General features: G+C 36.0%; 2 protein-coding genes across 8 annotated transcripts in view; both read right to left on the bottom strand.

The window, feature by feature from the left end:
* Positions 1-12649: 12649 nt before the first annotated feature.
* Positions 12650-26287, bottom strand: part of SLG1 (Tetratricopeptide repeat (TPR)-like superfamily protein) — a 37060-nt gene continuing 23422 nt past the window's right edge. For all 4 annotated transcript variants that reach the window (XM_082887245.1, XM_082887246.1, XM_082887248.1 and 1 more), the window contains exon 5: positions 12650-13234. The gene's annotated coding sequence lies outside the window, so the exon portion shown is untranslated. The remainder of the gene's footprint in view (positions 13235-26287) is intronic.
* LOC114293339 (beta-carotene isomerase D27, chloroplastic) lies at positions 17761-21011 on the bottom strand. 4 transcript variants are annotated; one of them, XM_082887253.1, is made up of 6 exons: positions 19347-21011; positions 19166-19252; positions 18599-18713; positions 18341-18440; positions 18125-18216; positions 17761-18030 (listed from the first exon to the last, which is right to left on the bottom strand). In XM_082887253.1, the coding sequence occupies exons 3-6, from the start codon at positions 18635-18637 to the stop codon at positions 17848-17850; spliced, it is 414 nt and encodes a 137-aa protein (XP_082743379.1). In that variant the 5' UTR covers positions 18638-18713; positions 19166-19252; positions 19347-21011; the 3' UTR covers positions 17761-17847. The 4 variants fall into 4 exon arrangements, with proteins under 4 accessions (XP_082743379.1, XP_082743377.1, XP_082743378.1 ...); XM_082887251.1 differs by having other exon boundaries at positions 18599-18700; XM_082887252.1 differs by having other exon boundaries at positions 17762-18030; positions 19160-19252.

The raw sequence follows: 26287 nt of genomic DNA, 5'->3' as shown, positions 1-26287 counted from the left end.
GATATATGCACTAAAAACACATGTTAAATGATGCTATAGCATGCAATCAACTCAAGCAAAGCATGTTAAAGGCGTTAAAACATAAAGCTAGTAAAGGTCTTTGCATTACAACCATCCACGATGAAGTTCATATGACCAAGACAGCTCAAAAATAGAGCTAAAGCATGCTAAATTAGTAGCAAAAATATGCTGAGATCAAGTCTCAAAATGGTAGAAAAACATGTTCACATGTTAAGATAACTACACATGCAAATAAGACACAAGGAGGGGAGGCCACCCCCTCCTATTTTGGACCTCAAAACCAAGTTTTTGCCACTAAAATTCCCCTGGAATTCAGTGGTTAAAAGGCCAAAAAAAGGTTGTTTTGAAAGCTTTGAAACATGGCACAACACTTAGCAAACAAGCTACAAAAGAGGGTGGACCACCCCTAACTCCAAAACAAACTTCAAACCACTATTTTAACCATAAAAACAGAGTTTTTTAGAAGTTAAAACCATCCTAAAACTAGCATGGAAAGGTGGTCAAACAAGCAACTAAAACAAAGCTTTAGAGAGGTAAGCTTAATACCCTTGAAGCACAACAACAAACAACACAATTTATGAGCTCAAACCACTCTTAGAAGCTCAAACAAGGCCTTAAAGAAACCTTAGCTCCAAGGTGAAGGTGTTTGGTCTAGGGTTTCTTTGCAAAAATGTAGAGAATTTCCACTTTCAAGCACAAAATGAAGAGAGAGAGAGAGAGAGAATTCTAGAGAGAGAGAGGAAAATTTTGCTCACAAAATTTTGTAACCCCTCACATGCAAGAGGATGGCTTTTATATATAGAGGATACAAGAAGCCTTCGAAGAAATCCAGCCATCCACGTGCAAGCAGATGGGTCAATATGTGCAAACAGCTATCAAAATTATCTACAAAATATCTACTAATGCACTGGTGCCCGGCCGGCCATCAGTGATGGCTGACAGGGGCTCATTGATGGCCGGTAGGGCTCATCAATGGCCGGCAGGCCAAAGTCCATGGCCGATAGTGCCTAATCTTGGCCGGCAGTACATCAAGAAAAACATGCTGAAAGAACCAACACATGGTCCAAAAATGAGACAGAATTGATGCAGGGTTTGGAAAGCTCAAACCTTTGGCGTTTCACCGCGGAATTCGAGCGCTTGACGAGCAATCACACTTGTCACCAGATGTACTTGCAAGAACATCCAAGTCTTGAGGACGGTCAAAAATGGGGTGTCTATAGTTCCTGTCGTGTGTTTTCAACTGCCGTGAACCATAGGTTACCACTTTCCCTTTCTACATTAATACACAACCCAAACCTTCCCAAAACGCATCATAATAAACCAAATAACCCAAACCCCTCTTCGAAATTATCAAAATTGTAGCAGTGGTGAGTCTAACCTTGAGCTCTTTGAACAACTTTTCCCAAGCCTCACTCCACACAAATCTAACCCCTTTTCTTGTCAATCTAGTCAATGGTGAGGCCAATCTAGAGAAATCTTTTACAAAACATCAGTAATAACCGGTTAAGCCCAAAAAACTCCGAATCTCAAAGGCATTCTTAGGTTATTTCCAATCTTACACTACGTCTATTTTAGATGAATCTATGGTGACCATTTCCTCGGACACTATATGGCTTAGGAACTTAACTTCATTAAGCCAAAACTCACATTTTCCAAACTTAGCATATAACCAGTGTGCCCTGAGCAATTCAAGTACAATCCGCAAGTGTTCCGCATGTTCCTCATCGGAGGGTGGGTAGACTAAGATATCATCGACAAACACAACCATGAATCGATCTAAGAACTCATGAAAGATTTGATTCATCAAGTTCATAAACGAAGCCGGTGTATTGGTCAGCCCAAAAAGAATCACTAAGAACTTGTAATGGTCATACCGCGTGCAGAATGTCGTTTTCTGAATATCCTCCTCATTCACCCTCAACTGGTGATACCCAGATCTCAAATCAATCTTTGAAAAACAACGTGACCCCTTCAATTAGGCAAACAGATCATTTATTCACGATAATAGGTACTTGTTCTTAACAGTTACCTAGTTTAACTTTCGGTAATCGATGCACAGTTGCAATGTACCATCTTTTTTCTTTGCAAAAAGAGTCGGTGCTCCCCAAGGCGATGTACGAGGGTGGATGAAACCCTTATCTAACAAATCCTGAAGCTGCACCTTCAACTCACACAACTTGGCTAGTGCAAACCTATGTGATGCCATGGAAATCGGAGTCGTGCCTAGCGCTAAGTTGATAGAGAATTCAATTTCTCTGTGTGGTGGTAACTCTGTGAGATCTTCCGCAAAAACATCTGGATACTCTTGAACTACTCTTCGCAATTCACCCCAAATTGTACTACCCACATCAGCTACCGAGATGGCAAAAAGAAAACTCAACTCTCTTCATTCCTTAAGGTCATACAACGAAGGAGTAGGACTATCAATCATGTCACACATAAAGTAGAAGCGCTTTCCTGATGGTGTACACACTGACACCCTCCTACGAAGGCAATCTATTGAAGCCCGGTAATAAGTCAACCAATCTATACCCAAAATTACATCAAAAGTATACATATCAAGAACAACAAAATCGCAAGAGAGCCGACGATGTGCGACCTCCATCTCACAGGAGCAGCATACTCAACCCAATGCCACGCTACCCCCAATAGGTGTCTCAGCCAATAGAGGAGACTCCAACAGCTCAGACTCCAACCCCAAAGCAGATGCAAAAAAAGACAATATGAAAGAATAAGATGTACCAGTATCAATCAACACATTGGCAATAGAGTACAACAAAAAGTTACCTCTCACAACAGAAAGTGCTGGCAACTAATCCGTGGTAACAATATACACGCCCTGAAGGCCTCTAATCTACTTGCTCACCCTTGGAGCATGGGCTTGATATACGGATTAAGCCGAAGTGGCTCCCTAATTGGCCCTCGAGGCCTGTACGGATTGTGTTGGCTAATGGCTCTGTGTCTACCTCGAATCAAACGTATCAGATGTGCTACCAGACTGAGGGAAAAACCTCCTTAAGTGCCCCAATTGCCCAAACTAATAATAGGTAGGCGACTGATTTCTCTCATGACTCTGGCTCTGAGGACGAGCTATAGATGGTGCAGACTGTTGCCCTCTTCCTCTCTGCGGGAAAACTAAAGACTTGTAGCCTAACTAACCATACTTGACACAAGTGAACCCACACTAGTTACCTCTTTCTAAACCTGAACTCAACATGGGAAAGGTGGATCTAGACTATAAAGCCTAGGACTGCTACGAAATGTAATCCCTTGGCCATTTGTTGTCCCTTGCATCCCCCTGAACATCCTGACTCCTCTACTTGGATCCCCTCATTCACTCTTCCTTTATCTAGATCACCATCTCTGGGTGGGCTGCTGCCTCCACCTGATGATTGTAATCTCTAATCATAGACCCGACCATTTTAAAAAGGAGCCCAATTCTTAACCTCTTTCGAACTTGATGCAACGACGTTCCTCCGTCGTCACAAGTTCTAATGCAAACCTCAAAAAACTAGTGAAAGTCACCTCAAACTCGATCACTGATGTGTTCAACTATTTGAGCTTCAAAAATTGCTCTCTTAACTTCTCTCTAGTAGTAGGTAGCAAAAATTTATCCTGGAAGGCATTAACGAAAGCCTCCCAAGTCACCCAAATACAACCTCTCGCATACTTCCACCATTGACCGGCATTGCCTTTAAGCTAAAAAGACGCCAAGGTCACCCTTAAATCGTCATCCTCGATGCCAAGCATCATGAACATCTTCACCACCTGCTCAAGCCACTCATCGGCCTTTAGTGGCTCCTTCAGATCCCCGACAAACTCATCCAGATTCAACCAGAATAACTTCCTCTTCAGAAAGAATGGCCTAGTCTCTGCAACATGGACCTGGACTTGATTCTCAACCCTAAGAATTTCCATGGATTCCCGCAACACTCCTACCATTTTGCAGACTAAGGCACCCATGGCTTGCTGGCCAGCTGGCTTAGACACGTTGGCCTGGCCAACTCCCTTCTCTTGTGTCAAAATTTCATCTGATATTAGCACCTCCTGCCGCCCAGGCCTACCACACCTACCATCACTACGTTCGCATCTTGACATTTTAATAAAGGTAACACAATAAATTAGCACATTTACAAATGTGCCAAAACTAATTTACTCACGTCCTAATAAGGTGGACAACAAGTAATTCATTCCACATAAGCACCGAGTCACATAGTCACAAACGAATTTCCTTTTTAGATAATAATCATTCCGTGGCATTACTAGAGTTCCAGTTACAATTAGCAGTGATCAGGTGCTCTTCTAACAGTAATTCTAGAAACTTGTAGATCCAATCAATATCTTAGAAACCACATCCCATACTCATCTAGCCACATAAACATGTTATCACATAGCATACTAGGTCTACTTCTAATATAATCTAGCAAAATAAACCTATTGTGGTAAGAAACACATCCCACGATCCTAAAGAATTCAAACCCGGTAGCTCTGATACCAAGTTGAAACGTCCAAAAATAACAACAACAACCCACCTCATGATATTCAAAGGAAAATGGAAACTTACGTAATATTAACCTTCTATTGATATCCTTTTAGCATACAGAAGATGACATTTGCATGTATACATTTATAAATCCTAGATCCTGAAGCTATAGCATATGACATGTGTGAGTGAATAGAAACAGAAGAAAGTACAAATAAGTTAATGCCTTAAGGGCTACATCTTTCCAAGACAATGCTTGGGTACAACAAAATTAGTTGAACTCCATATATATAAAGCCTAAAGCTTGTACAACAAATATTTACATAAAAGAAACAAAAAGAAGCCCTCAGCTCCAAGGTCCTTCCAAGCTACGTCCTTGGTGGAGGCATACCATCAACACCTGAAAGCTGTTTACCACATAGGGTGAGCTAAAGCCTAGTAGAGATATTTGGACACAACGAATAAAGCTTAACAAAGTCAAATGGTGAATGCATATGCATGCCATTTGTCAAAAATGTTACACATTCTCTTTTCAAAAGCAATGCAATGCCATAGTTATATATACATAAATCAATATTTTTGAAATCAGAAAATAGGACAGTGGATACAAAACATTAGGAATCTCTAGGTACGTGTTTGCTAGTAGGTTATACAAGCACTACCGAAGCCATTTTACCGGTACTAACCGGAAAGATTAGCACTTGATCGCGAGGGTTTCAAGACTTTCACCAAGGACACACATGCCAACATAATAAACTATAACCACACCTCCTAACCAAATTTACCAAGGTATACACCCATTTTTCTTAAAACGATACATTTGCAATGCTTAAGTATGAAACAATGCTCAATGCAAGATGTATGAGTGGTTGGTTTCAATTAACCTAATTAACATGCAATTTCTATAACAATCAAAGACATCTTCCACTGATAACCCAAAATATATATCTCTATATAACTAATAAATTTCCAACAACAATATATAAGTTCAAAATCTTGAAATGGGATAATACCTATCCAACTCCACTGTCATCATCAACAGATATATTTATTTTATGTTTTCAAAACTCAACATCTTTCCATATTTCTTCAATGGTCAATCACTAATGATTTTCAACAAAATCTCATTTTTCTTTTCAAAAACACATTTAAAGGAGAAATTTCCAATATTTCAACATAACTCAACCATAATTTCATTCCCACAATATTCCTCAAGAACCCATTTGAAACTCTTCTTTTACATTTCAAATACCAAACCCTAAATCAAAACCCCAACTCCAAATCACAATACTCTGCAAGGAACACATAACAAAGTTAAGAATCATATGGAAAAGTTGAAGAAATCCCTCCCTCAAGAATTGACAAACAAGACACAAGATTTGACGAAGCTGAAACTCAAAACTTTCTCTGATCAAAACAACCATCTCTATGTGCTCTACACTTTTCTCCGAGGGACAATGGTGGATAACTTGATGGATTTGGGTGTATGGGAGTAGAAATCAATGGATTAGGGTGTATGTGAGTATTTAAACAAGAACTAGGGAGAGAAAGTGAAGAAATTAGTTTTTGGAATGTTATAGAGAGAGAGAAAGAAAAAAGTGACAGAAAAAGACCTTTCTTAGATCTGATATACGCATAGACAGCTCAAGTGTCAAACACAAGAAATGATACTGCTTGAAGAACCAAAACTCCACTCGAATGCACAATGATCCCCTCCTAGAAGTCTTGCAAACTGTAGAAAATCGCTCGAGCAAGGAAAAGACTGCTCGAGTGAAGATCACCCTACCTCTAGTAATTTTGCAGACTTGCAAAAATACTAAGAGAACCCAATGCTCGCTCGAGTGTAGGAAAGACCACTCGAGCAAACCTGGAGAAAACAGACATGAATTCCTTTGAAAAATGAACTACCAACCTATTCACAACACAACCAATAACTCCAAACAACCAAACTCAACAACAAAAAGACAATGAGTATAGACAACAATAAAGAGTATCGGATCCCAGATCCAAGAACATGAAAGGGTCGGGTCTAACCTAAGCCGTTATAAGTTCGACATAATTAATTTAATGGGCTCAAGTTAATCCCTCTTACAAGGTCAAACTTGTACTATTTAATAAACAACAAAATTTACTAAGTGAAGTTTTAGGTTCTAATTATGTTTGTTGCACACTAATATTTGGAATTGGATTGGATTGATATGGATCAGGATGAGTAACTTGATTCATAAGTAGAATTTGACATTAATCAAGTTGAAGTGATTAGGACAAACTTGTACTATTTAATAATTGATGATTCTATTTGTACCCAAATAGTAACATAGTATGCCCAACTAAAATTTTGAAATTTTAGTTCATATCCTTACTGTAAATTTACTAATAACGACAATATACATTAAATCTTAAAATAAAATATCTTTTTTTTCTCTCATAGTACACCCTAATTACTTATACATATTCATACTCAAATCTCTTCATCTTCTTTCCCAAGTTTCAATTATTTTTTCTTCATTTTTTTTTTCACTCCAAAACTCCAATTCCACCACACCAAAACTCACCATTATATCAACATCATTGTTTATTCTCCTCTCTCTCTTTCTTCAATCTCTTTCTCTACTTTCTCTCTCTACAAACCTACAAGCCTTTTCTCTATTCAATCTGCAATTGGAATGGATTATCTTAACCAGAAATTTTAACAAAAATTGATAAATATATTAATGAATCAAACCCAAAACCAAATTGAAAACAACAACAATTAACATAGTTTCACAAGATGGATAGGTAAACAAACATTATGTAGAAGAAAAGGAGCCAAAGAGAGGGTTTTTTTTTGAGAGGTTTGAAAAGAATCTATCGACAAATTCGGCAACACAACCCCCTTCAAAACTCAAATTTTTTTTAGAAAAATCATTGACGAACATGATGGCAACGAACATACCCATGTTAGCCACTACAATCATTGGAACGAACCACGAAGTCCACATCGTTTTTGTTGAATCTAGGTAGTACAAGGGCGAGTAATAGCTTGGTGGGTTTTGTATTGCCTATGTTCTTTGTGCCTATTTGTGGTTCTTCGTATTCTTCTTTTTTAGTATTTACCAATGAGGAAGTACCGTGACAACAATAGTGAAGGAGTACTGTGACTAAGAAGAAAGGAAGAGATAAAGGGAGTCTTTTTTGAATTGATTGGTTTATTATTTAGGTGTACCACAAATTATGATTTTATCTTGAAGGGTAATTTATAAAATATATATATAGTGTGTATTGAGAGTAAATTATAACCCTAAATAATTTAATAGAGAGTACTGAGAAATTGTGTACTGAATAATTTTCTTGGTGCAAATAAAATCACCCATTAATAATGGACTTTGTGTCTACCCAAATTTGATCGAGTCTGAACATCAGGCATACATAGTCAACTCAAACCCAAACTTAAGAAAACATATAATTTTCACACCTACCCAACGGGATTATATTTTATATGAGTTTAAAAAATAAAAAAAATAAAAAGCTTTTTAAAAAAATATATATTATCTAAAACAATCTTGTCACACCTTCATATTCAAAGATCCAGATTAATAAATAGAAATGATAAGTTGAAATTAGAGGTGACAAACCATTTAGAAAGATTCATTTACTAATTACGGCCTTAAACATATAATTTTCAAGCTTACCCAACGGGACTATATTTTATAGGGCATTCAGTCGAAAAGTCCAATTTTGAATTTGTTTTGTCCAATAATCCACACGCTAACTTATTTAGTCTATAAGGACATGCTTCTGTGAAATAACTATATTACCCATTTTATGTTATTTGTTTAAATTGTTTTGTTGTTTTATCTGTTTAAATTGTGACACACACACACACACATATAGAGAGATTGATCTGTTGAATTTGTGGTTTAGAGAGAGAAACTCTCCTCTTTCTTTCCTTTTTTCCTCTCCGTCTTTGCCTTCGGTGAACCATTCTCCGTCTCTGACCAAACCCCTTTATGTCCTCTTCTGTAACCTCTTCTCATTCTCCTGCTCCATCTCCACTATCAACCACCATTGGATCTGAAACCCTAATTGCCTCTCAACTCTCATCTTCACCACTATATAACAGCGAAGTCATCATCTAATACTCCATGCTGTGTTGTTTCTTCAGCCTTGAATTTGCCTGCCACGTCGACAGATCGCAAGAAGTCATCGAAGTTTCATCGGATCTTTGGCGTTTCAGCATCCCAACGTTGAATTGGGAAGATCGTACGTGAAGACCTTGAATGGTAATTCAGTGTGATGGCCATACCGTCTTCGCCTACTCTCGCTTGGTCTTTGGAGATCAATATCGCCACCGAAGATTAACATTGTCACCACCACAATTGCCACTATCGGGGTCAAAATCCGTCGTTGAGCTCCTCGTCGTCCTCCACTTCACTCTCTCTGCACCTTCTTCGCCAGCCAGATATGCATTTGGAAAAGTCACATCAATGTTCTTTGTTTGAAGATGTTCATTGATGTTGTAAAGAACTTTGACGAGAGTCTCTGATAAGGGTCTACCATTAACAACAACTTCTTGTGCTCTTTGAACTTTAGTTGCAGTGACAAGCTTCATTACTTTGGTAATCTTCTGGGTGTTTTTTGATAAAGTCTATGTGTTTGAGAAGCTTGTGGAGGCGACAGTAAATTGGATTCACTAAGCATGATTTGGAGATGGAAGTGGGTGAGTTTTAGGTTGGGAGTTGAAGAGGTTAAGAAGAGAGCAAAATAAGAGGGAAAAATGGTTAAAGAGAGATGGGTTTGAAGAGACATTGTTAGATTTTTTGGTGTTAGTGGGTTTGAGGTTATGTAAAGAATCAATAATGGAGGAGATGGGGAGATAAAAGTTTTTTGGAGTTTTATCTTGACGTGAAGGTGGTGTTGAAAAGGGTTATGCGTTTGTTGTTGTTGTTGGTGGTGGTGGTGGTGTTGGTGCTCTCTCTCTCTCTCTCTCCCTCTTGTTGTTTCTTTCTTTTAATCAGATTCAATTTTCTTAAACAGATACTTAGACATTTCTCTGTCTAAGTATCTGTTTAAGAAAATTGAATCTGATTAAAAGAAAGAAACAAAAAGAGAGAAAGAAAGATAGACAGAAAGAAAAAGACAGATTATAGAGACTTGGGTTAAAACCCAACTCTTTTGTATTCTTTGGACCAGAATCCGGTAATCATGGTTTTTGTATACTCTTTATTGTCTTGTTGTAGTGTGGGATTGGTTGTTTAGAGTTGTCGGTTGTGTTTTGGACAGGTTGGGAGTTAGTTTTTTTTTTCCCAAAAGAGTTTATGCATGTTTTTTTGTAGGTTCACTCAAGCGGTCTTCATTCCCTTGAGCGATCTTTGGTTCCTCTAGTATATGTGTTTGTAGTCTAAACTTCTGGGATAGGGTGTTATTCACTCGAGCAATAGGTTGGCCGCTCGAGTGGTATTCTATGTCTGACACTTGAGCGGTCTTTATATTGTTTGGGTGGTCTTTTGCAGGTCTGAACTATTGGAAAGGTGTCATTGTGCGCTCAAGCCTTGAGTTGTTCGCTCGAGCGGTTCCTTATGTCTGACACTCGAGCGGTTCTTTGGTCGCTTAAGTGGTCTATGCGTATATCAATAGGGAAAAAAGATATTTTTAGTCTCTTTTTAGACTTTCTTTCTCTCTAAAAGTTAACTTTACCAAATTTCTTCACTCTCTTTCTCTCTCGTTCTTGTCTAAACACCCCAAATACACCCAAATCCGTTGATCTCGCAGAGGTGAACATTCTAATCAAAGCAATTTTCATTTTTGACTCCGTCAAAAATTAGGTCTTGTTCTCTTCTTCTTCTACTCTTGAAGTAGGGATTTCTTTAACCTCCTTGTATGATTCTTAGTCTCGTTATGTGTTCCTTGAAAAATATTGTTATTTGGGAGTTGTGGGTTTGAATTAGGGTTTGGTTTTGGAAATATAAAAAGGGGCTTTTCAAATGGATTTATAGGAAATGTTGTGAAAATGAGTATGTTGTTGAGTTGTGTTGAAATATTGAAAATCTCTTCTTTAAATGTGCTTTGGAAAGGAATAGATGTTTGTTGGGAATCGGGGAAATCATTGGTTGAACTAAGGAAAAAGGAAAAGGATGTTGAGTTTTTGAAATAATAAAATAAATGTATCTTTTGATGAAGAGAATAGAGTTGGATATGTATTGTCACTCCTATATTGAGATTATGAAATTATAATTGCTATTGGAGATTTACCTCTTGTATAGAGTTATCTGTTTTGGGCTATCGGTGGAGGATAGTTTTGATTATTGTAGAAATTACATGAGGATTAGGTTAATTGAAACTAATTACTCATACATCTTATATGAAACATTGTTTCATATTTATACATTGAAAATGTATAATTTTGAAAAAAATAAGTGAATACCTTGGTGAACCTGGTTAGGGGGTGTGGTTGTGGTATTATCTATGTTGGCATGTGTATCATTGGTGAAAGTTCAGAAACCTGCGTGATTAGGTGTCAATCCTTATGGTTAGTACTGGTAAAATGACTTTGGTAGTGCTTGTATAGCCTGTTGGCAAACAAGTACCTAGAGATTCCCAGTGTTGTGCATCCACTGCCCTGTTTCCTAATTTTAAAAGGCATTGTTTTACGAATTGACGTATAATCATGGCATTGCATTGTTTTGAAAGAGAAAGTGTAGTGTTTTGGTAAATGGTATGCATATGCATTTACCATATGACTTGTTAAGCATCATACAGTGTGTTCAAGTATTCTCTACTGAGTTTTAGTTCACTTTATGTGAAAACCAACTTTTAGGTGCTAATGGTATGCCTTCCCCAAGGACTTAACTTGGGAGGATCATGGAGCTGAAGGCTCATTTTTGTTTCTCTTTTATTGTAAATATCTTTTGTACAAACCTCGAGCTTTTTACTTGTTTTGGGCTTGACCCGCTTTTGTTATAACCAAGTATCGCCTTGGAAATATGTAGTCATTAGGGCATAAACTTATATGTATTTCCTTTTGTTTCAAGTTGTTCATACATGTCATATGCTATAGATTCATGATTTAGGATTTGTGAATGTATATATGCATATGATATATTTTGTACTGTTAAAGAGAATTAATGAAATATTAATATTTCGTTAGTTTCTGTTTTTCTATTGTATGTCATAAGGTGGTTAGTTGTTATGTTTTTGGGGCATTACACAAATAGAGAGATAAAGTGATCAAGATGAGTAAGAGAGAGAGAAAAAAAGATGAGGATGAGTGAGCGAAAAAGAGAGAGAGAGAGAAAACTGGGTTTGTAAAATCAATTTGTATATATATTGTTGTGTAGAAAGAAAGAAAGAAAAAAAAAAGAAGAAAGATTTAATTTGAACAAACATGTTTAACATATAAGAAAAACTAGCTTAAAAAAATTCAACAAATAAAAAATATTTGAACAGATAGTCAAAAAATTGAACAGATAGTTAAAAATTTTGAAAAAATAAATATAAATTTGAACAGATAGGAAATAATTTGAAATATAGATATAAATTTGAACAAATAGTCAAAAAAGTCAACAGATAAATTAAGAGGTAAAATCGGAAATAAAATGTCCTCCAAAACAATAAAAATGATTTCTTAGCAAACTATTTCACAAATGATAGTCCTCTCACCAATAAAAAATATCCACTGGAACTAATGCCTTATATCCTCCTTAGATTGAACTTTTTAACAATTTTCTCTATTTTATATGAGTTTAAAAAAAATTTAAAAAAAGAAGACAAACTAGTTTATTAAAAAAAATATTATTAAAAACCATCTTGTCACTTCTTAATATCTGAAGATCCAAATTAATGAATAGAAACGATAGGTTGAAATTACAGGTGACAAACCATTTAGAAAGATTCATTTACTAATTTAGGCCTTGTTTGGGAAGGTAAAATTTTAGCCAAAAATTCACTATAAATTGTCATATCGCTCTATCTATTTTTCTCTGTATCTTTTCGTAAAAAATTAAAAAGCCAACTAAAATAGTTAATTCCTAAATATTTAAGTGACATGATTTCTTTTGAAAATTTTCATATTGAATTTATGATTATATGCAATAATTACGAAATAGTTGAATAACATCACACCCATCCTATCGTGAAAAAATATATATATATATATATACACACATGAACTCATAAATCAATAGATTTATACAAATTAAATTTGTTAGAGGTTTACAACCAACCCTTTCAAATAAATTACAAGAGTTAGACAAGGAAAATGAAAAGTTTGGACTACCCATGACAACTCTAAACCCCATGACAGGAATTTAGGACGTAAACTTTAGTGACACAAGCCTCAATTCTACGCCCCCACTAGCCCTCACTTCATACACAACAATATTAAAGCAACAATATTACAGGCGTGTTTGGCAAGAAAAAAAGTAGCCTAATTTAGGCTAAAATTCACAAAAAGATAAAATAGGTTAAAATAGTTAATAAGACAAAATATCACATCAAACCCATAATCATTTCACTTTTTCTCTCACAAACATCGCATCTAACCACAAAAAAATCCAATCATCTTCCTAAACACAAAAATTTTAACCTACTAAAATAGCCAAAAACTAAAATAGCCTACTAAAATAGCAACTTCCCAAACGAAGCCTACATTACAAGGGTTCGCTAGAAAGGATTATGACAATAATAAATCAAAGTGCGAAAACAACTTCTCATATTCTGATAATGCTCAATGTGATCCCTCTTGCTCGTTTCCTGAAAAGGAAAGGGTGAGCTAACCAGTCCAACAGAGAATCAACTTCTACAATCCTATATGCTATTATGGTGGACAATGGTGTTAAGTGTATAGTTAAATCTAAGCATAAAACTAACAAGTATGAGACGAGCAATAACAACAAATAGGTTATAAAAATGCAATGTACGCACATAAGTCATGAATGATGCAATGTGAATGAAATGACATTTAAATAAAGTAAAGTTGTCATCTAACTAATTCCTTAAAAATGAGTTTCGTGATCTCACAAACACACGCCCACACTTAGTTTGCGGGACACTTTCATGCACTTTACAATTGGAGAAGTCATGTGATATTCTAGCTTTCTCCAGTTGCTAGCCTTAAGGACCCATTATCCCATAAGCCAAGTTTTCGGGTCTTTGACATTAGAATCTATAACCCAAGTTGCTTAATTTCACAAATCAACTCACACAAAATTCGTACCACATCAAGTAATGCCCAATATAAAAAATAAAACACACACATGGTTATTTAGTTGATAATTTCTCATAACGATTAACAATCAACAATTTACAAAATTCCTCATAAAAAGTGGTGAAAGATATTGCATGACATAATCTTGTGATTCAATAAACATGCTCCGACAATAACTTGAACATAAACCCTAACATTAGGAGTTTTTCACCAATTCTATTCTAAACACAAATTAAATAAATAACAACCACTGATCTATTAACAATTGCTTGAATAAGCTATGGAATGTGAACAACATGAACGAATATAACAAACATCAAACCCTAACGCAGTAGACAATAATGTATGTAAAAAAAACTACAACTAGAGCAGGGTTCACAGGAAAAACTCTGCAGTCAAAAGTCCTGCAAGCTACACAAGATTGCTCGAGCGATCAAGCTACCACTCAAGCATTCTAATGTGAAAACTAAATGAAAGTTCCAAATCAAAACCCCAACAACTCCCACTAACTACAGGATTGAAAAACAATGCAATAATTGAAATGAATAAGATTCAATCATATTATTACAATCTCGGAAATAGGGGTCGTCAATGGGATGGGATGGGCTTACTTGGCCCACAATTATTGTGTCCATCCCATATATTAATGGGTTTTTCGGGTTTTGATCAGTCAACAGGTTGATACTGGCTGGGTTTATTTAAAAAAATTAGAACCATGTCCCACCCGTTAAGTCCAAAATTTACGAGTCAAAATCAAACCAAATCAGGTTACACATTTTTATTAGACTTATATTATTAAGTTCTACAAATTTATTTTTTCTTTTTTAATAATTCATATGATCAAATTAATTAATACTATTAAAACAACCAAATTGGAGTATAAATTCACCAAATTAACAAATATGACAATGTTATATGTAAAAAGTTGAGAGTTAGGAAGATATCACTAGTCGACGGTCACTATCAAATTCAATTTTAACAAATTGTGTTTTGTATATTTTTATTTTTAAAGTACAATTTACAAGGATAATATGGGTTGTCAAATGTTTTTATTTTTATTTTTTATAAATGGAACAGTATTGATTTTAATGGATTAAAATTGAATTTAACAATGTTATTTTTTTGGATAATATTTTTTTTTGGCTGGGATAGTTTGAGATGGGTTAATGGAATGATTGGGCTGGATTTATCCATGCGGGCTTGTACGGGCTAGGTTCATGGACGAGGTCAGGTTTCAAACCTTTGTCTAAAGCCATAAATCATCTTCTATGGGATGGGACGGGCTAGGCAGTCAAGTGGGTTAGGGCTGGCCATGAGACAAGTTGGACGGGTTAGGTAATACCGGGTTTTTTTGTCCATGGGCCATTTGATGACCCCTACTCGGAAATATCTAAGCAAACAAACAATCAACTCCATAAGTCGTGTATCGAATTTCATACAGTGCAAACACAGAAATATATTCATTTGAAATAAGTTTTAGAAACTCGGAACGTTACACGCCCTATCTAACATTCCAACATATATTATGACATACAACAATACTTTATCCATAAACATATTATGGCCCCGTGTCATGCTTCCATTCTTTCTATGTGGTTTATGCACCCTCCATGCTTGAGATGGTTCCCATGACATATGGTAGTAACTGAGCTCATAAGTTCATGTTTCATGAGTGTCATTGAATTAGTTCTTTACATCTAGGGTCATGAATATTTTCTAACCCTTTTCGCGCTTGGCTGGTGCTGATGACTACTAGGTAATCTTTTTCATCTTTGCATCCTGTTTGCGTATTCTTTATTTACTATGTCTGGCATGCTATCATGAAGTTATGTGCTTACTTGAGATATCTTTATGTTTACCCACTGCTTGGAGGTAGTTTTGCCCAAGTTGGGATTGCTTTTATCTTTTTGCAAATGAGCTCTTTTCTTTGAGTCGCTCATTTTAAAAACTCTTTTCACAATGCAAGAGATCAAAGTGTTCCAAAGTAGGTGATTCAGTCTATACTTGTTTGCTCAACTTAGTAAAGTTAGCATTAATAATCGGAATATGGAAATATTTTGATAATGAATCTCATATCAAGAATTAGTAGAGACCGATCTTTGATCGGGTGAGTGGGGGTGCTTAATCCATGACATTCCCTTCTTACACCAAGGTTCTAGAGCCAAGACATTTTGGTTATGAGGGCAGTGGCCTTCATTTGGCAGGAGTCAAGGTTTCCTAGTTTTTCCAAAAAGATTAGGACTTTGAGTTTGGTGACATGGTCCTCATTTGGCATTTCTTGTGATTAGTGAATTTTCTTTTGATTTGCCAGATTTGGACCCTCATTCACTTTACATTGCACATTTGTGAACTAGACAAGGGTGAACTATCGGGTGCACTCTGATACCCTCCTAGAGATTCCGCAAAGACTAATACATAGCCCACTCATTAACAAGGACTTTTTCATCAAGGTTAGCTGTTTCATGTAAGATTTCAATTGGTTCATATTAATTAGTGAAGTTCATTTCTATTTACTTCCCTTTTCCTTTTGATTCTTGATAGAGATCCACCAGATGCCTAGCCATACAACAGGTACGCACCCAATGACCTTCCATACCATATCGCTTGCAAATATCCCCATAATTCCTAGGAGGCTTATATTGTGAGCCTTTTCCATTCCCCTCGAATTGTTCCATTTATGGGGATTGTTCTGCTTTTGGTATTCCACTTCAGATGGAATGATGTGATATTTTTATTGGAAGATCTCTGAATATTTCCTCCACGACTTTGGTAGTTATTTCTATCACGTCCATGACCACGACCACGGTCTCCTTCGTGTTTTTAAAATGAGACAACATTTGCTTCTAGGAATGGCATTAAACTAGTGGGTCGAGAATGTTGTTTTTCATTAAAAGTTCATTGTTTTGTTTAGCCACAAGAAGGCATGAAATAAGTTGTGAGTATTTGGTAAATCAACGCTCTCTATATTGTTGTTGCAAGAGCAAATTAGTGACGTGGAAAGTGAAGTACGTTTTTTTAACATATCTTCTTCTGTAACTTTTTCTTCACATAATTCTAGCCTCGAAATAATTTTAAACAATAATACTCATAAACTGATTTATAATCTTTATTGCAACCAAACATAGCGTGCATTCATAAGGATAACACTTTTCTAGTGTTCATACCTCTCCTTTAAATTATTTCATAAAATAAGTGGATCTTTGACCGTGGCATATTTAGTTTTTAATTCTTCCTAGATATGGTAGCGGATGAAAATCATTGCTTTAGCGCAATCCAACAGGGATGCATCACTTTTCTTTTTGATGGTATCTCCAAGGTTCATGGCATCTAGGTTGATTTCCACACCAAGAATCCAGAATAAATAATTCTTTCCAAAAATGTCAAGTGCAGTGAATTTCAATTTTGAAAGGTTTGACATGTCAGATAAAATCACCCATATAAATTCAAATACATATATGAATTAGATAACATTGAACAAGCAGAAAGATTATTTTAGTATTGGCAATAACAATACACTACTAAAAAAAGTACTTTTTGCGACCGCTACAAACTGTCGCAAAAAATAAAAAAACAGTCACAAAAAACCTTTTGCGACTGCCCATGCGACGGCAAATAGGGGTCGCGAATGTGGGGGTGGCAAATACTTTTTGCGACTGCAAAATAGCAGTCGCAAACTATTTGCGACCGCCTAATCTACTTATCGCGACTAATGTTTTGCCGTCGTAAAAAAATTAAAAAAATACCTACAATGTATTAGCGACCATCTTGTTACCGTCGCAAAAAAAAATATAAATAAATAAAATACCTACAATGTTTTAGCAACCTATATTCTCATATATATATATATATATATATTCAAGTATTATATACAATAAATATAAAGTGATATTTGCAAAAATTCTAATACACATGTATTATTTTCCATCACTTCCCTCAACAAAATTATCTGTGTTCAAAAAAAAAAAAAAAATGTGCATACAAAATATAAACTTCTATACACACAAAACAAATATCCATCAACCATCCTTAAAAGTATTTATACAAAATACTAAGAGATTCAAGTACTAAAAAAAAAAAACTGAATTTAAAGGCAACATTCATATGTAAACAGGAACACACAACTGCCTCAAATTTACAAGCATTATTTTGCTCGATATCCCTAACTTTCTGTTATCACTCTCATGATTACTGCAGTCAAAACACTAGTGAGGAAAAGATGCACATAACTACTTTTGCTGACGAAAGTTTGACAAGCACTGACCTGTGTAGGAAGCTTACATGTATTGATACAAATTCCCACGCATTTGCTTTCCTCCAAGTACTTGCATTTTTCTACAAACACCTACAGAATGGGAAAAATTATGTCAATGAATATCAGAAAGAATATATTCCACGTAAATCAGACTGCAATATCAAAAAGAAGTTCAAAACATTACCCCACTTCTCAATGAGGATCCATCAGGAAGATCCACAGAGTTAACAGCACAATGGCCCATGAGCCATTGACAAGATAGTGCAGTCACCCTTGCTTCAGAAAAAAGAACATTTAAATGATTTACACGAAATTGTAGTAGATTGACAAAGTTGAAATTAGTGTACAAAAACAAAAATCAACTAGGCTACCAGGAATACTACACGAATGATAAACTCACCAACCATCATTGCAGCTAATTTCCCTCCTTGAATAGGTGATATGAGCATTCGGTAAAGCTCTAACAAAAATGGAGGAAACAGCAATCTTAATATCCACACCTACTATATTCCAAAACAAGTACTAATGACGAGCCTTACCAAAGATTAAACCATGTGACATAAATATAATAGCATAGCATCTTGTCTAAATCTGCAATTTAGTACTAAGAAATCTTGCAATGAATTCATAGTTATGACAAAGGATGCATTCTCAATACCGCGGCTTCTTTGGTTTCAGAATTGCTTCTTCTGATCATAAGACGGTTTGCGACTTCAATTAGTCCATTGTATCCAGGCTTCTCTGAATCCCACCCAACTTCCTGTTAATATCCCCTTAAAAGCAAGAAATTGGGTAAAACTGTAAGATCAGTCATGTAAAAACCTCAAATAATTCATATGGAAAGTTCAACCTTTGTTTGGTTGCTGCAAAAATGCAAGAAAGTAAAACAAATGAAAAATAACAGATCCTTCATCAAGTTAGATATCCCATTATCTCAAACTGGAATATACAAAAACTTCCAATTATACAACACATGGCTTTCTTCCTTTTCTTGGGGAGCAAAGTACACCGTGGTCCTTATAATTTTGTCTCTTGTGCCATTTAGCTCTTTGTAGTTTCAATTGTATCGATTTTACCCTTTATTTTTTTTTTCCATATTTAATCAATTTAGTAAAATTGAGAACCTCCATTAACAAATTGAATAGCAACCAAGAACAAAACGGTCAATTTAGAAGGTAATGAAGCATTTCAAGTAGTGAGATAATGAAATTGGAGTCACCTGTACCATTCGGCTTCAGAACAAGTTAAGAAAGAGGTCATCGAAGATTCCGGGCTGGTATTCGGGTCTTGAATCCATCTCTGTGGTTTTCAACTGAACAAAATTTAACACAGAAAAAGAAGAAAATGAGGAGTTGGGAAAAGTAAATATGGGGAATCAAAGAAAGACAAAGATTGAAGAATCGCACCGATTGTGATCGATTAGAGGAATACAATATGCGAAGCCTAGGGTTTTGGGGGTGAAATTGAAGTGGCGAGAGAGAATGATGATGATGATGATGATGATGTGAAAGAGAAGATGAGAAGGGGGTGAGAGGAGGAGCAAGAAGAGCCACAGACGTCATCGCTGATGAAGCTCTTTGCCTAATCCTTGAAATTGAAATCCATAAAAAAACACAAAAAGTAATGGCTTTTAACGGCTGGATAATTCTTTGAAGGGAATTTTTTTTTTTTTTAACATACATCCACCGAATTTGATATTGCCGGAATTGTTTGAATTTGTGTATGCCCATCATTTGGTAAGTCATGTGAGGATTCAAACAAATACAAAAACAATTCCGGCAATATCATATTAATCTGAAATTGAAATCAATTATTATTTTCTTAGTCAAATTTTTAGATAGTTTGGCGAATTGTAGATCCCATCTAGAAGTATGAAATTCTATGACAGGGTAGCGGGTGAGGTACTTCTTGTACTAGCCAAAACTCATCAGCTTTCCTGAATTTATGGTGCACATCTCAGATAATCAGGAGAAAATAAAAACAGAGCTTGAAATCAAACCTGCTGGTAGAGAGCCTAGACAAGCAATGCACAGCAATACAGAGCTTGAAATCAGAATTAAACAGAGCAATATAGAAATCAACTACGACTAATGAAGCAGATAACAAACAGCAATACAAAAACAAACACAACGCATCAGAAATTCAAATCAGACTATCAATCACAAAGCCTCTTTAACAGAAAATATAGCAAATTAGAATGTTTGAATCAATTCAGAAAACAAAGTTACATGAGTCACATTGAACTTCATGCGACTCAAAACGAAATTCAAAATGCAATGCACCAGAGCTTCATCAGAAGCAAACTAATTGGTACATATATATATATATATATAGAGAGAGAGAGAGAGAGAGGGAAAGAGAGAGAGAGAGAGAGAGAGAGAGAGAGAGAGAGAGAGAGAATGAGTGAGCTTCATTAGCATTTGCGTCAGAAATTACTAATAATACTACTTCATTCGCCATTTTCTCACGAGCAATCCGAAATCGTCAATTGAAAACCCTAGAATTCGATCAATGGTTAAACCCAAGCGACAGAGAGAGATGAGAATGATAGAAATCTCTAGAATTTGAAAATAAATACTCTATTAAACCTAGAATTGAAAAATCGGAGGTCTCCATAGTCGGCTCTGGAGAGAAAGAGAAAGAGAAGCGTCCGTGATGGAGAGGAGGCACAGCAGAGGGGAGAGATAGAGAGTTGGATTCATTCATAGAAATTAGGCTCACCGATTATGAATCGATCAAAATCTTCATAAAAAATCAATCAAAATCTTCATATCTTCATCAACAATTGATCGAAATCTTCAAATGAACAATACTATTGAGAGTGGAGAATCGAAAGAGAGTCGAGCAAGAGAGAGTGGAGAGTGAGATTTTCAGAGAGAGAGAGAGAGACATACCGTTGGAGGTCTCTTCTTCAGCCGACGAGAGCGCGAAATGGAGACAGAAATTGGGAAGTAACAGCGAAACACGCTTGGAGTTTAAATAAAATTAGATTTTGATGTAAAAAAATGCTTTTTTGCGATGGTTAAACAATCCGTCGCAAAAAATAAGACGCAAAAAACCATATTTCTAGTAGTGATATATACAAATATATATATGTCACAAAATACTCAGCCACTGGGACTGGCCTAGTGTGTAAACCTTAGGACTTCCCTTAAGAAGGTTACAGGTTCAAAATGGCATAGCGGATTAAAAAATGAAGACCCATCCATTTCATTATTTTACTATTTCTATAGTAATGAATAGTAATTATTTTATTTAATATACTAAACAATAATTATACCAAATCATATAGAACTATAAGTTGTATAAATTAACAATATACAAGATGTAATTACATATAAATATTAATGAGAATATTTTGTATACTTTATTTATCCTTAGGATTAACTTTCCACTATTGATCTTTTGGAACAATATTAATCTTCTAGATTAATTAACTCAGATGAGATGTTAATCTTTTGGATTAATTTACTAAGATGTTAATCTTCTGGATTAACTTATATCCAAACATGATCTTCAGGATCAGTAGGATATTATATGTAAAACTATAAAATAAATTAAAGCCAACAAGTATAGTTATGCTAAAGTTTCATACTGATAACGTGTTATAAAAATGAAGAAAATATAAAGCAGATAAAGTAATAGTTTGAATACAAGATATATAAATAAATAAATAATTAAGTTCTTCAGGAACATATATTTGGTTCTTCAAAAACCTTTTAGTATAGAAATCTAGGATTTAGTTATGTTATTTATTCAGTAATTTAACTATACATTTCAATATAGTTCTTATCCTGATCTCTACTATTTGTTTCTCTCTCCTGCTTCACATTTTCCTTCTTTTTTATACATGTCCATCTTCACTTCAATGACATATATATAGCAAAACATGAATAGTGAAAACACTATTCCTACTATTATTTCATCTACTATAATAATGGTTGACACTATTTTATTCTATTCCATCTTCCACATTTGTTGTGGTCAGTCACATGTCACAGCTATTTGACTTTTTATAATATATTTGACAACAAACAATTGGATTCATAATCCTTTTATTTATCCATCTCCATGCACTCATTTCTTCACACCACCTCTTCTTTGCTTTAACTTTGTTCCAAACCAAACAACAAGAAAATGCAGCTACAATGGTACCAATGCTCATAGTCTAAACTTTGTTGACCAATTTGGCAGACCTATTATTCAGATGACTTGGTCATTTTACATGTCAAACTATACAAAATGACATGCCCATGCCCAAAACCCATATCCCCCAAAAGAAGTTTCCAACCCCACCCAAATACAAAATCAGTCTGTGTATTAGGGTAGACACACTCCATGTCTCTGAAGTCCCTTAAGTCAGTATGTGCATTTATGAAGCTAATAGAAGCCGTTTTTGCTATTACGCTAATGGACAAGAATTCACTAGAAACAACTTCTGGGAGTAGAACTCATCTCTCCTCCATTGTAGGCCACATCTGAAATTGAAATTATGAGCTGTAACTATGACATTTTTTGGCACTATCTAGTTAATAACAACTACGTTAGTGTGTAGCCCATCATCATTTGATGTTTCCAAATATCCAATTTCACAAAGGAATAACACGAGGATTTTGAAACACAATAATTGCGACAGTTGGAAACAAGCATTACCAGAAACTAACTGGAAAAAAGTAAAAGATCATATCCGGTGGACAAGGCTTCCGCTTGCTACATGGTTTGGGAGAGGCGGTAGCTAGGCAACCTTCCTCCCTCCGCTTCCTACAACATTAAATTAAACCAAACTAAGCCGTAAGTTCCATCAGATTGGGTCGGCTACACTAATCTTTCTTCTCCACTCGACTCTATCTAAGGCCATTTCGTTAGTCAAATTAAGGAAACTCATATATCTATTTACTACACTAGCCCATGTCAACTTAAGTTTGCCTCTTCCCCTAACATTTTCATCTACCGTCACTGTATCGCATCTCTTCACTACTACTTCTCTTGGTCTCAGTTGTATATGACCAAACTATCTTAATCTATTTTCTCTCAACTTATCTTCTATCGGTACTACTCCTACCCATTCTCACTACTAAAAACCGAACTTTTTGCGACAATCTCATGTTGGGTATACCTCCTTATTGGAGTGTGGGACCCAATTGATTTATTAAAAGAGTTTTAATTTGGCTTGGTTTAGTATAATATATTTTTATATATTATATTTGAGGAGACCCAATTCAATTTGGGTACAATTAGGTTTTGATTACAAAACCCAATACCCAATTATATATATGACATTGTTTTGTTTGTCCAGTGACAAGGATCTAGCGGCAGCAGATTTATTCTTGGTTGGTGTGATAGGCCTTGAGTTGATTAATCAATTTGGTGGCACTAACGTTTGGTGGAGTGATTTATTCAAGTTTCGGAAAATTACTCCGTTCGTGGCTGTTTTTGGATTAATTATTTTGGGTCTTCTTCAACTCTGATTCTGAAGATTTTGGTTCATCTATTTGGTGAGGTCTTTCCTCTTTGTTTATTTGTGATTATTTGGAATTCACCTAAGGGTGTTTTGTGAGACCATTAGTGTCTCGTTTGTAATCGTTTGGAACTTATTTGGTTGATAGTGGAATCGGATTTCGATCCCGTGGACGTACCTCACATTGAGGGAACCACGTAAAAATTCTTGTGTTGCCTTTGATTTAATTTTTCCGCATTAGTTTTTATTCCCATTGATTGATTTACTTGTGGGGAATCATCGATTTTCCCTAACAACTGGTATCAGAGCTTACGGTTTATTTGGGTTTAATTATTTGTGTAAATCAATGGAGGGGAATGTGGGTCGTATGTCTAGCTTCAATGGAAGCAATTGGGTAACTTGGAAAACTAAAATGGAGGACCTATTATTTTGTAAAGATTTATATGGACCCATTGAGGGTGATTCTGGCAAACCCGAAGGTAGGAAAGATGATGAATGGAATAGGCTTAATCGAAAAGCCGTTGGTGTTATCCGTCAATGGATTGATGACAGTGTGTTTCATCATGTTGCTACTGAAACTTCAGCACATGATTTATGGAAAAAATTAGAGGGTCTTTATGATAGGAAATCAGCCACAAATAAAGCTTTTCTGTTTCGTAAGTTGGTTAATTTAAAATATAAAGAGGGCAGCCCTATTCCGGAACATCTGAATGAAATAAAGAGTATTGTTAACCAACTTGCTTCTATGAAAATTGTTTTTGATGATGAGTTGCAGGCTTTGATGCTACTTAGTTCTTTGCCCGAAAGTTGGGAGACTTTGGTTGTGACGGTTAGTAATTCGGCACCTGATGGAGTTGTCACAATGGGCCAAGTCACTAGTAGCCTGTTGAATGAAGAAACTAGAAGAAAATCAACCGGCTCTTCTCATTCGGAAGCATTTGTTGTGAGAGGCCGAAGCAAAACAAGGGGGAGGAGTAAGACTCCTCATGGTCGTGATCAAAGCCGTGACAAGTCAAGAGATGGCTCTTTTTCAAAGAAAGACGTTGAGTGTTATTATTGCCATGAGAAAGGGCACATGAAGCGAGAATGCCGAAAGCTCAAGAATAAGGAGAAAAGGCGTGATAAAAGTGTGGATAAGAAGCAAGAAGACACAACAGCAGTTACTACCAATGGTGATCTCATGGTCGTTTGTGAAGATGATTGTATCAATTTTGTGGGCCAAGAGAGCAATTGGGTGATTGATTCTGGTGCTTCTTTTCATGTGACTTCTCGAGTTGATTTCTTCACTACCTACACTGCAGGAGATTATGGTTCTGTTCGAATGGGTAATGAAGGTTTGTCCAAGATTATCGGCATGGGTGATGTTTGCTTGGAAACAAATTTGGGCTGCAAGTTGTTGCTTAAAGATGTGAGGCATGTTCCCGACATTCGCCTCAATTTGATCTCTACCGGGAAGCTAGATGATGAAGGCTACAACAACAAATTTGGTGATGGAATATGGAAGCTCACAAAGGGTTCCTTGGTGGTGGCAAGTGTAAGAAGACTCATACACTTTATTCGATGCAAGGAAAAATTTGTAAAGGTGTTGTCAATGCACTTGAAGAAGATACTTCTACTGAATTATGGCACAAGCGGCTTGGCCATATGAGTGAAAAGGGGCTGCAAGTATTGTTCAAGAAAGAGCTTCTACCCGGTTTGAAAGGTACACATCTTAAAACTTGTGTTCATTGTTTGGCGGGTAAACAACATAGAGTTTCTTTTCATAAAAATGTTGCTTCTAGAAAAGAAAATGTTTTGGAGTTGATTCATTCGGATGTTTGTGGTCCTTTAAAAGTTAGAACACATGGCGGTGCACTTTATTTTGTTACTTTCATTGATGATTATTCAAGGAAAGTTTGGGCTTTTTTACTAAAAACTAAAGATCAAGTTCTAGAAGTATTTAAGCATTTTCAGGCTATGGTTGAAAGAGAAATAGGGCAGAAATTGAAGTGCATCCGATCAGACAATGGTGGTGAATACATTGGGCCATTTGATGAGTATTGTCGTAGCCAAGGTATTCGGCATCAAAAGACAGTTAAGAAGACTCCTCAACAAAATGGAGTTGCCGAGAGGATGAACCGCACCATTGTGGAAAGAACAAGGTGTTTGCTTTCACAAGCTAAATTGCCAAGATCCTTTTGGGGTGAGGCATTGAAGACAACGGTTGACGTGATCAATTTGTCACCCTCCTATCCTTTGAATGGTGATGTTCCAGAAAGAGTTTGGACCGGTAAAGATGTATCTTATGAGCACTTGAGAGTGTTTGGTTGCCGAGCCTTTGTTCACATTCCAAAAGACGAGAGGTCCAAGCTTGATAGCAAGTCAAGACAATGTATTTTTCTTGGCTATGGACGTGATGAGTTTGGGTATAGATTGTGGGATCCGGTCGACAAGAAAGTCATTCGAAGCCGTGATGTTGTGTTTCTTGAAGACCAAACAATTGAAGACTTTGGCAAAGGTGATCAACCGGAGCCAAAAACTAGTGATCTCATTGACATGGATCCATCTCCTTCATCTTCAGTTGATGATGAAAACGGGGGAGATGTGCAGCCACCTATTGAAGATGTAGAGGATGATGCTAATTCTAATGAAGTTGAGTCAGAAATTGAGGAAGAGCATCCAACTCAAGAACTACCACCACAACTTGAGTTGAGGAAATCTACAAGGGATCGACAACCTTCAAGAAAATATCCTCCCAATGAATTTGTGTTGATTACTGATCAAGGGGAGCCGGAGAGCTACCAAGAAGCAATTGAGCATGCAAAGAAAGGTGATTGGAAAAAGGCCATGGAAGAGGAGATGAATTCCTTAGTTGAAAATCACACTTATGATTTAGTGAAGTTGCCTAAA

Source organism: Camellia sinensis, chromosome 9, assembly GCF_055761805.1.
Source record: "Camellia sinensis isolate YWXY chromosome 9, ASM5576180v1, whole genome shotgun sequence".
In the NCBI taxonomy this organism is placed as follows: domain Eukaryota; kingdom Viridiplantae; phylum Streptophyta; class Magnoliopsida; order Ericales; family Theaceae; genus Camellia; species Camellia sinensis.
The sequence above is the reverse complement of the archived record's forward strand: the minus strand, read 5'-3'. Positions and strand labels throughout refer to the sequence as shown.